Source organism: Tachypleus tridentatus, chromosome 2 (assembly GCF_004210375.1).
Source record: "Tachypleus tridentatus isolate NWPU-2018 chromosome 2, ASM421037v1, whole genome shotgun sequence".
Taxonomy (NCBI): domain Eukaryota; kingdom Metazoa; phylum Arthropoda; class Merostomata; order Xiphosura; family Limulidae; genus Tachypleus; species Tachypleus tridentatus.
Window position 1 is genome coordinate 77,628,299 of NC_134826.1, and position 12,685 is coordinate 77,640,983.

Consider the following 12,685-nt stretch of genomic DNA (forward strand, 5'->3'; position numbering starts at 1 on the left):
GGAACCAAGTAATATTCTGTGGTTTCATCCAGACAATATCTAATAACTCAGTGCCATGTAACACAGTTCTAGAACCCACACACAAAATAAATAATTTCCTTTCCAGAAAGCAAGGAGAATTAGTTCAGTAAGTGATATGCCTGAAACTTGATGAATTTTCAGTTGCTTTGTGAGTATGGACATTAGAATGGGTGGAGGCACAGTAAGTGATTTTAACAGTAATTTTCAGGGTTGTGTCCATCACATCTTTTACAAAAGTAAAGATAAGAAAGATGAATGCATCAGCATTGTTAGTTGATAACTGTTCTAATAATCTATACCTGATTCAAGAAGAGCAACTCAGTGGCTTGTGGATTAAATATTTCATTGTATTTGTGGAATCAGATGGCTGATTGAGTTGAATATTTGTGACTTAGAAACCATATAGATACTGGCAGTGGGTATCTAATAAAGCTTTGCTGAAGTTGTTAGTAAGCATACAATAGCATACAAAATAATAAAACTGCGACAGTATGAATTAGCAGAAGCTCATCACCTGGATCTCATACATAAAAATAGAAAGGTATTATCTAACATCATAGTAAGATCCTGTTTGTTCATAAAATATTTTGACCCTGGACACTGTATTGGAGATGAAATCAAGGATATTTCAGCAATAGTTAATGTAAACCATGAGATATATATGACTACACTAGCAGATGCATGCTGAAGTTTGTTATTGAGGAGCTCCAGCATCAAGGAAAGGACCTTGACCTAGGTTAGTCCTAACCAACATTATTAGTAGAGGACCATAGCACAAACTCACATAACCTATGACATCTATATGAACATTTACGAGCACATTAAAGTGTACTATATCATTCATATTAAACCACGAGGCGTGGTGTTTTGACAGTGTTGCAGCTAGTGGTCTGTAGAGCTTTGAGCTAAAACATAATTTGGATTTTGCACAACATAAAGACTAGTGGACAACAAGGTGTAACTTGCACTTGGACCAATACTGAACAACTGTTAATCTGGCTGCAAGTGAGTCAAGATTTTAAATGCTGATATGAGCACTACATGGTGTGTATACTACTTAGTAAAAAGAAAGATCAAGACAAGTTAAACTCCAAAAGGCATTTGTTAAGTTTCCTTTATAGAAGATATTCCAGTATATTTCTATTCTTCTCCCAGAGGCTAGGAGAGGTCATGGTTACATACTTTTCACCATTCATTACTTCAGTAAGTGGACTGAAGCATATTCATATGATTATATGGTAACTCACTGTCACAGTGTATTAACAAAGAGCTAGAAGTCATGAATCAAAGCACTGGAAGAAGTTGACTAAATTTTGCAACCAGTTGTTTACTGAATTGTGTAAAGTGCATGGCATAATAAAGACTCCAGCTTACCATTCTTATTGGTCTGAGTTCTTGGAAAAATATGTAACTCAAATGTTTGCTAACCTACAGAGATTTGACCAGGATGAACACTTGTTACAAGGAATTATACTATATAAAGCAATGGAACAGTGATCAACAGGCTGTTTGCCAAACCTACTAAGGTTTGAAGGGGAGGTGTTACCCTCCATGAATGTGAGGTATGGCTCTTCACTAATCACATGAGAGAGCAGTATTAAATCAATATGTTATCATTGTTAAAGAAAATGATGGGTGGGGTAAATGTATAAAATTTTTTATGGTCTTTACAGATTGTGACAAATCTTATGAGGTGTACTATTGTAGGATACTTAAATAATTTTAAAAACACATAGTGGTAGCTCAAAAAATGAACTCAAATTTTGTAATACAAATAAAAAATTATTTCTCACTCTTGATGTTCATAATTTAACTACAGTCTGTTCATTGTCTGTTCAAAAATAGCAATGTCATATGCTAAAATGTCAGCACATCTTGTAGGGATATTGTGTTTCAGTATCACATGATGAAGGTTAGTGTAAAAGAATAACAGAGTTGGATTCTATTGATAGGTTATAATTCTCTTGAGTCAGTGACATTATTGTGTGTGTGAGCCATTGATTTTATGAAGTATTCAAAATAATCTAACTTGTATAACTTTAGACTATAATAAAATATCAAATTGTGTTTGTTACACATTTATTTATATAATTAAGTATATGTGACCTTATTATTAACTATAATTTTATAAAGCACTAGAGTGCCATTCAACATAATCTTATGTTTTTAATGTTAGAGTTATCAGCTATTTGTTTTACTCTACATTGATGATTCAGAGATAGTTCATGGTAAATATCACATACAATACAATACATGGAAATAAAAAAAACTGTAGATATGAGTTTCCCTTTGTTCTATAGGCTATGCAAATACAATATCGAAACTGTAAAATGGACAGAAGTATTTTTAATCTTCACATGGACATCACCACCACACATTCTGAATTGTTAGAGTCTGAATGAGATTGACATTGTCAATTAACTCTTTTCAGATGGGTCATGGGTCAAAGATCATGTCATTGCATTTGTTGACTTGCATTCTAAATTTTATTGAACTAGTATTTTACGAATTTTGTTTCCTCAAGTTTGGTATCAAACTGTAGATCATAATTCAGCTTTTCATGTTATACGTTATTTAATTTTTTAACTGAAAAGTAAATATTAAACACACTTAAATATCTATTTTTGTGTGTCACATGGTATATTTAATGCAGCACTGGTTCAGCTGTTCATATGTTTCTGATGTCAAATTTACAGTCTTTTATTTTTGTATGAATTAGAATTTCAGATTAGTTGTATTGAGAAGCTAGAATATAAAATAAAAACCCTTTATCTTTTTTACTTGCTATCAGTATATGTATTGAATTAAACACAGTGGCACCTGTTCCACTCTTTGCATTTTTCAGAACAGCCTATTATGTATACCTATTCTATATATGATGTGTGAATAGGCAATTTGATTTTCTAAGCCATTTTGAAATATTACAGCATTCTCTCTTTTTTTCAAGATAAACCTTTGAGTTGCTAAGTTGAGTCTTTACTCTCTTCATAATTACATGTTTTTTGGATTCAAATACAGATTAGTTACTAAATTCATAAATTATTATGGAATTGTATGGTATCAGTAAAATAATTTATGATATTTTGGCTATTTATATGTATATATAAAACCTTAAAGAAATTATTTTGTATTTCCTTAATTACAGTTATATGCCTTAAGAAAAATAAGAATCTGGTTGTAAAAAGTAATAATTTATGTATACATGTACAATTTATAATAATTGATATGTGACTGTATTTTACTAAATACTAGTCCACTAACAGATAGCCCAATAGATCACTTTATAAAAACCAAAGGTCAGCTTTATATTATTGGTTACTGTAAGTAACATGAGTACACATGTGCAATATCAATGTAATTTCTGTATTGTTAACCAGGCACAGCTGAAAAGGTCAGTATAATGAAACTTATAAATGCAAAATGTTATGAGATGTAAGCTATTTAGTCTAAGCATTTGTGTTTTTGTTTTATAATTTCTAGTCATCTAGTATTAAAAAGGCTAAATTTACATTCATTTCCTAATTTTATATGGTGGTTTTAAGATTGGTGAAATCAACGTGAACCCACACAAAGATTTGTTAGTGAAAATAACATAAAATATAAAGTTTTACTTACAAAACATTTGATAAAACTATCTGGACATAAAAAGGAAATTTGAAAATTTTCAGATACACAAAAGTATTTTTAATCTAAAAATGAAAATTACTTTACAAATTGGATAGTTGGCATGCAAAAATAAAAAGGCATGAGAAGACATTGTTTAACAAACCTTAAGATTCAATAAAAAAATGATATTTTGCATATGAAAGCCTTGTAATGTTTACTGATAATCTGCCATGTTTCATGAATATAGACTTGCTTAAAAGTAATAGAATGAAAATTATAACAAGCACAAAAAGTTACAACATTAGATACAGGGACTGACTCCATACTGAAATAGTTAATAGACATATCTTGAGTACAAGTACTTTTTTGTGTACAATAGAATTGTACATTTTACTAAAAACTTGTCATATTTTATTTAGATACACATAGACAATATAATATTTATTCTTTATGAAGTTGGTCCAGTTTATTGACCTCGTGTACATTTAATTCCTGGTGCAAATGTATTCTTGTGTTAACTACAAAAGAAGTGGTAAATGAAAAGTAATTTATATTGTGATGTTTTCTTGATAAGTAGATTTTTTTCTTTATTGTTTGTTGTCACTGAAATCCAAACAATAATAACCAGTATTCTAAACATTCAGATTGATATAGTAAATTGGACTTTTGAAATGATTCAACTCAGGTAACCACTCTAGGATTGACAGTATTATGGCAGCCCTTGTGAAAAGCTGTGCAAGTCATGTGATGTCAGGATTGGGACGAGATTCATTATTAGAACTTATCATGAAGAATGTGGACTTAGATGCCCTGAACTGGGGAATGAAATTTATAGAATCTAATGGTAATATTTTAGAATTAAAATACTTAAGTTTTTATGTTTGATTTTTACTCCATTTTTAATGAGTTAATTAATCTAATCAATTAAGTACAGATTTGCAATTTAAATTCCAAAAACTGACAATGCTAACAAGTTAGCCTAAGATTTGTGGTAAAAACAAACTAAAGTGCAATTGCTTCTTTTCTACTTTCCTTTTGAGTTGTCCATTCTGAATTCAGAATCAGAGGTATTCAAAAATAGCATTTCAGGTTTGTCTTATGTCTCTCACAAGTCACTGGCCAGAAGACCTTTCTTACAATGTTAGACGCTTTAGTTGGGCTGTATAATGAGAGTCAGGATTCTTTGAAATTTTATTGTATATATGGTATATAAAAGTTATGGTTTCAGTGCCACAAGCTGATGAAACATTAGAAACTAATGGGCTGAAATAAACAAATTAAAATGAATTTTGAAAAAGTGTCCAAAGTTTACATGTTTTTTTTATTACAAAATTTAGACTTAAGAAGAACAGCTGGTTTTTTTTTGCATGGCTTCTGAAATGCTATGCATATTTTTGAGTTATTTCTATTGTTAAACTTGAAACTGGTGAGTGGGTTTAAGAATCAGATCATGTTTAAAGCAAGAAATTTTGGATCTTTTAAGAAATATACTAAAAAACTAGTTTAGAAAACTTGCAAATTTTATGTTTCTTTCATAAATGTTTTTGAATCATCATGTAGAATGAACATAAAGTAGTTGCTGTTATATGATGGTTACTTGAATGTTAATGGTTTCAGGAATTTGGGCACTCATGGAAATAGCCAGTGAACTGAAAGAAATAAAGTATGAGAGCAGCATGGATATCACAGATACCACTCGAGCAAACATATCTGTCATTATGGATCGGGTATATTGGTGCATGGATCATGATAAAGCACGAGAGGTTTACAGAGAAAAAGTAATGGAGTATATTAAGTGAGTAATGCTTGTTAGACACTGTTAGCAGATTTTAATAGGTACTTGAAATTACTTTGATAGATTCTTGTAAATGTGTACAAGAAAAAGTGTAGTATAATAATCAATATATTAAAAAATATTGTTAAAAATAACTGAATTTATAGTTACCATAACATCTACATTTTGAACTAACCTTATGTTATTTATATTAAACTTCAATTTCTGTGAAGTTTATTATTATTTTTGCACTGAGATGTCTATGCAGCAGCAGTTGTATAGAACCTGCAACTTGTTTGTGGCATATGCAGGAACTTCCATAGCAGTTGGGCAAGAGGTAATATTTCTTTGTGGTGCTGAGTAGTATCTATCTGAAATACATTTTCAGGTAATAAAATATTTAACATTAAGGTCACTAATATCATTGTAAACAAGTCTTATGTTAATGTTTTTCACATTTCTTGACAGCCATTGAATATGAGCTACATTGAATGACAGCTCCAAAGAGCCAAATTGTACAACTGGATCACTGCTAGTGGTTTCAAATATTTATCATTTGTATACATTTCTGCCATCAGTGGGGATTTCACCCTGATCTCATATGCTTTTTTTTGGGGGAGTGCATAGAGTGCATATGGTGGCTGAAACAAAGTTCCTAAGGCTTTTCTTTGACAGTAAACTTTTATTAGACATTCAAAGCAGCTTAAAATGAGTTGCACAAGGGGACTGAATATTCTCTACTTCCTAATTCTTGCAATTCTGGAGAACAGATAAGCATTCAGTGCACAAGGTTTATCATGTTTTTTGTAAAGTACATGTTTAAATAAAATAACATATTTTGATTATAAAATTAATACTAATATGAAATCCATATTCTAGCTCAAATGAGATCTGGAAGCAAACATTGTTTTGTTCTGGGAAATCCACCAGTTATTGAGAATCTTTTTTTTCAGTACATGTTAATATGATAGACTCACTTTACACAGGTAATTATTTTGTTTCAGGTGTATTTGAACCTGCAACCTACTAGTTGTGCCAGTATTCTATATGAAATATGTAGGCTTGATAAGTAGTAAATATGCTGCTGCATTTCTTTCCACTACTACAGTGAGAGTGCAGACTGACCTCTCTGTGCTTCCAAAAGAATCATTGTCAAAACAAATGAAAAGTCTTTTGCCCTTCATGGTTAAAAAAGTTGATGAATCAACTTCAACACCCATCTCTGTCCATCACATACATTCCTTCAAATCCCAAGATTCACTTCCTTTGGTTATTGGTACGGACATTTCCTCAGATACATCTTCTCCCACATCAAGATGCAAAACAATCATTTGTTCACATCCTCAGTCTCGGGAATCTTCTTCCAACAGCAAAGACCTGCCCAATCGACCCAGGGCAGAGGCAGAATCCATGGAAATCGATAGACCTTCCTCGAATAAAGACAGTAAAGAAAAAAGACATGGTCGTAAACAGAAGGGTTCTTCACCCAGTTCACCTATGGCCACCTTCATACAATGGAACTGTCGAGGTTTACGTTCTGATCTGTATGACATCAAAACACTGATTTCTTCCTACCATCCTGTGTATGTCTTTCCTTGCAGGAAACATTTCTGAAACCTGCTCATACAGTCACCTGTCGGCAGATTTCTTTGTACAGAAATGACAGGCTGTGTGATGGATGAGTGCAAGGAGGAGTTTCACTGGTGGTTCATCAGCATGTGCACACCCTGTCTTTGCCATTCGACACACCCTTGGAGGATGTAGCCATCCGAGTTTCCTTGGGTCATACCATCACTGTTTGTTTACTCTACCTGTTGCCTGGAGAGACCTGTGTCAATCAGATCTTGATGCTCTCATTGAACAGTTGCCATCTTCCTTTTTAATCCTGGAGGGACTTTAATGGACATCATCCCCTCTGGGGAAGTGCTTATATTGATAGGAGGGGTCACTCTGTTGAGCGTATGTCCTCTAAACACAATCTTTCTCTTTTCAATATTGTTTTTTCTACTTATTTTCATGCACCTAGTTAGTCCTTTACTGCTATTGATCTCTCAGTTTGCACCCCTTCATTATTTTTGCATTTTTTATGGGGTTTGACAATAATCCACGAGGCAGTGATAATTTTTCTATAATTTTGAGAGAGATTGACCGTGGTCGATGCCACTCAACTTGCATGTCCTGGTGGAAGCTGGATCATGCAAACTGGCCATCTTTCACTACTCTTGCAGAACTTGATCCTGTCATCGTCTGTAAGCCATCAATAAACGACTGTGTGGCAGCAGTAACTGACTGTATTATATAAGCAGCTGCTCAAAGTATTTGTAAAACCTTGACACTTTTTCTACGATATCCTCGTCTGTGGTGGAATCCTACGTACCAAATGGCATAGAAGGCTCATAAATGGGCCTGGGATACTTTTCGTAGGTATCACATACACTCACACCACATAACTTTCCAGCAGGCCTATGCACATGCTCGGTGGGTAAGACATCAAAGCCAAAAGGATTCTTGAATGAAGTTGACAAACAGCATATTTTCTACCACCAGTTCCAAAGTTATATGGGACAAGATTTGAAAGGTTAATGGGCAATATAATTCTGTCCCCTTCTCGATCTTGCTCTCTGATGGCCAAGAGGTAGCTGATACCCGAAGCATTGCCGATACTCTAGGTGAAAGCTTTTGCTGGGTATCTAGCACTTCTACCGCTTCCTCCACCTTCTTGGCAATCAGCTCTCTCCTTTCGAGCTGATTGTCTCTATGACTATAATCATCTCATTACACTGGTGGAACTCAAACTGGCCCTTCATTGGTCTGGCAGTGCATCTGTTGGACCTGACGATGTACACTATGAAATGCTGTGCCATTTATCTCTTGATTGTTTTTAATTGGATCTGGCAGGAGAATGTTTTTCCTGATGCTTGGTGCCAGGCTGTTGTCCTATTTTTCTCTAAGCCTGTGAAAGATCCCAAAATTCCTTTAAACTACCATCCAATTGCCTTGATGAGCTGTCTCTGTGAGAGGATGGTTAATGCTCGTCTTGTTTGGTTCCTCGAATCAAACAACCTCCTCTTGCCCACCTCAAACAAGAACATCTTGCATCAATATTCTTTAACATTGAGAAGGCTCATGATACAACATGGAGATATGGCATTTTGTGAGACTTCCATATATATGGGTTACATGGCCATTTGCCCATTTTTATTAAAAATTTTTAATAGATAGTAGATACCAAGTTCATGTGGGTTCGACACTTTCCCATTCTTTTCTACACGAACTTGGAGTCTCTCAGGGCTGTGTTTTGAGTGTCACACTTTTCAATATAAAGATTAATGCCATCACTGAACAACTCCCTCTTACTGTTGCAAAAGTGCTCTATGTTGATGACTTTCACATCTTGTGTCAGTCGTTGAACATGAGGTATATTGAGCGACAGCTGCAAACTGCTCTCAATCATTTACTGTAGTGTACCACAGCCAATGGCTTTAACTAGTCTCTGTATAAAACCATTTGTATGCACTTTTGCTCCCAATGGGGTATTCACCCTGGTCCTGAACTCCACATCAGTGAAGTTGTGCTGCCTGTGGTCCCTGAGACAAAATTTTTGGGGCTTACCTTTGACCATGAGCTCACCATTATCTACACATCAAGCAGTTAAAGTACAAGAGCCACTCTCACCACTTGGGGAGTGGAACGATGTTCTGTGCTAAAGATATATCGTGCTCTTATTCGATCTAAACTTGACTCTAGATCACTGGTCTATGGCTCTGCCAGGACCTCGGCCTTAAAGATGCTGGACTCCATTCATCATCAAGGACTTCAGCTCTGCACTGGGGCTTTCTGCACTTCTCCAGTTCAGAGCTTATACATAGTCTCATGAACCTTATTTGCAACTCTGCCTGCTATTTGCAACTGTTTTTACTATATGCTTTGAAACTTCATTCCTTACAAAGGATCCCACCTGGGGATGTGTTTTCCTTTCTCAGTGAGTCATACATATTCAGAACAAACAATCTGCTATTGCTCCTTTTAGTCTTCATATCCAGGCCAAATTTGGTGAATTGGGTCTGTCCTTGGATAACATTGTTGTATCCATTGGTCAGCCCATCCCACCATGGTTTCTTACAGTCCCCAAATGTGACCTATCTTTAAGTCATCTGAGAAAAGCAGACACTCCTGATTGGAAATTCTGTCTGTTATTTGCTGAACATCTTTTGAACCATCCTTCCATTCCTATTTTTACAGATGGTTTGAAATCAGGTGACTGTATGGGCTCTGTCTTGGTTTGTTGTGGTTCAGTGGTTGTGCGCAGAATCCCCTCTACTGCTGAACTGTATGCCATTTCTCTTGCTCTGTATCACATAGAAACTGAGCAATACTGAAACTGCACTATTTATATTGACTCACTTAGTCCTCTACTAGCCATTGTATTGCTTCATGTTAGTTCACACCCTGGTCTCGTCAATATTCTAAACCGACTGGCCCATTTTTCTTTAACATCTACTTCTATCCAGTTTTTCCTGATACTGGGCCACATTGGTGTTTGCGGGAATAAGCTCGCTGACACCACAGATAAATACAACTTCTCTGGCACTATTACTGCTGTGCCTTTTCATGCATGGATTATGTTCCTGTATTCAAGGCTCAGCTCTGTGACAGCTGGCAGTCGACTTGGAGTGAGTAACATGAAAACAAACTTTACCAAATAAAACCCTATATTGAACTTTGGCCATCTTGCTTCCTTAAGGATCAGAAAGAGTAAGATGTTCTAACTAGACTACATATTGGTCACAGTTTTTTAACTCATCGTTTTCTTTTACCTGGGACTGATGCCCCAAAGTGTTGTCTGTGTAACAAACAGGTCACAATAAGCCTCATGTTCTGTCCCAAGATTTATCTGTAACTTTAGACTGTGTTATTGGTGACAGTGACACTGTCCACCTTGAAAATGTTTTTAGTTTATTTTAAGGCCATTAATCTTTTTAATTCTATTTAAGTTCTTTAATTTATATATTAGACCTTTTTTAATGTGATTCCCTTTTAGGAATCAAAGTACATGTAGTTCGACTTGAAATTAGAAAATGGCTGTAATGTCAAATAACTTGTAACCAGGACTGGAAAGTCTAACTTCAGGTGACTAACACTGCTGTTTGAACTACCCATTAGTCATCCTGGCGAGCTATTATTAAAATTTTGCTACAAGTCTTTTAAAACTTTTATTACTTTACTTTTTGAAAGTGGTCATAAAGTCAAATAACTTGGAACCAGGACGGGAAAAGCCAACTGATTAACTGTGGTTTTTGAACTTACCTTTCAGTGTTCCCAGCAAGTTATAATAATTACAGTTATGCAACTGAAAGTCCTTTACAACTTGTGTTACTGTAGTTTTTCTCTTACTTCTGTAGACTAGATGTAAACATTGGTTTTAATGTTAATTTTGTTTTTTTTAAACTTTGTTTTGTTTTATGTTAATTTCCTTTTATGAATTTTACTAAATTTACTTTAATTTTAACATTTTACCAGATGTTTGTCACAGATAGCAAAGCTGGTTTGTGCCATAAAACACCAAACCAACCAACCATCCAATATTTTTAAAATTTATTTTCACTTCCAAACTTATGCCATAAGACACCTATCACTTAAACTGTAATCTTAGAATGAAAAGTATTTTTAAGCAGAAATATCTACCTGCAGAATAAAGTGTGTAAATATTATATTCTCTCCAGTCAACAGTAGGTTCTTCCTTATTGTTTACAGCTCTTCTTAACCTGTCCTGCCTGCTGTAAGTAGGCCACACATACCATACCTCCTTCTAACCAAGATTATTGTACAATATCTACCTCTTTTCTTTCTTTTTTTTCAGTAAATTCCACAATATAAAACCACCTAATGGAATGTTCAAATAATATTTTGCTATAATAAGATAAACCAAAAATATTAAATCCACTCTTTTGTCAATATCAAGCTACAGTAGCAACCCATCTGTGTCACAAATGTATTTCTGATTGGTGCTAAACTCCTCTCACCAAATTTCTGCTCTTTGTTTTACCCACTGATTTGTTACTATGTCTAGTTTGTATCTACAAATTCTTGAATGAGAGGCTTGTGCTGCAGTGGTGGAGGGATCTGTCTGCACTCGTATAGGTAGCACAGTATGTTTGATGGAAGGTATTCACACGATCAGGGAGTATAAAGAATTGGTGTGATGTTGAAAATTTTAGTAATGCTCAGAGGACAAATTAAGGTTAAGATAACTTTGGGTGAGAGGACCATTTTGTTGGAGATGCATTTTTAGTGTTAAAAAATCTTAACTTTCATAGGTCCTATACTTGAATGTTTTAATTTCATTATTAAAACATATAACAGCTAACTTGGTTAAAGTAAGAGATGATTTAATTTAAGTATTTCAAAATGTATTTGCACTACGTCTTACAAATGACAACTTGTTAAAATATTACATGCATTTTTCAGACTCAACTGGTAAATTTTTACAGTATCAACCATAATTTCAATCTGCTTCCCTATTTGGAGGTAGTAAGTTTGGATAAGTTTAAAAGAAAGCTTGATAGATTTATGAATGTTTGGGAGGCTTTTTTCATAGTTATAGTTTGGCTTAGAGGATGAGACAGCCAAGATGTACCAAAAGGTTTCTTCTTGTTTCTAAACATTGTTATTTTTTATATTCAAGTGGAATTTACTTCAACACATAATAACTTATACAAATTTTTCTATCTCACTTCAGGAGAACATCACACTGAAATAAGTTAATGGTAGTGTAAGCATTGTTAAACAGTTATTGTGGTTTGTAACCTTTTTCTAAGCTAAACTTTTACCAGTTCTTGGATGAACTTGCTATATTGCAACTATTCATCATGAATCTGTTTAACTCTCCATATTAGAGTTTTCCTGATTCTTCATGTTTTAATAGATGTACCAGTGGTTTTGTTTCATCTTCCTCTTGAGACTTGTGATTTTTCATGAAGGTATTTGAAATAAAAATTCCTAAGTCTCTCTCTTCTTTTTTTATTTTTAGTTTGGCAATACCTGCTACTTTTATTCTTTCAGTTTCATCAGTATTAAAAATGTGACATCTCAAAACTATGTAAGTGATTAAATATGCTGTATTGTAGACTGTGTACACACACACACACACACACACACACACATCGTAGGTATTGTTTCCTTGTGCATTCCTATTAACATATCAATAATTGGTAAAGTTGTAAATGTATGTAAGATTCTGTTAGAAATGAACATGGAATAATCAGTGAAAACCATTAAAATAAG

The 12,685-nt window shown here is 34.2% G+C and overlaps 1 protein-coding gene across 3 annotated transcripts in view; it reads left to right on the top strand.

The window, feature by feature from the left end:
* The window catches only part of unc-45 (unc-45 myosin chaperone), a 156,953-nt gene that overhangs the window by 61,643 nt on the left and 82,625 nt on the right, over positions 1–12,685 (top strand). For all 3 annotated transcript variants that reach the window (XM_076488685.1, XM_076488684.1, XM_076488683.1), the window contains exons 7-8: positions 4,313–4,471; positions 5,245–5,422. In XM_076488685.1, the coding sequence (XP_076344800.1) occupies positions 4,313–4,471; positions 5,245–5,422 (337 nt within the window). The remainder of the gene's footprint in view (positions 1–4,312; positions 4,472–5,244; positions 5,423–12,685) is intronic.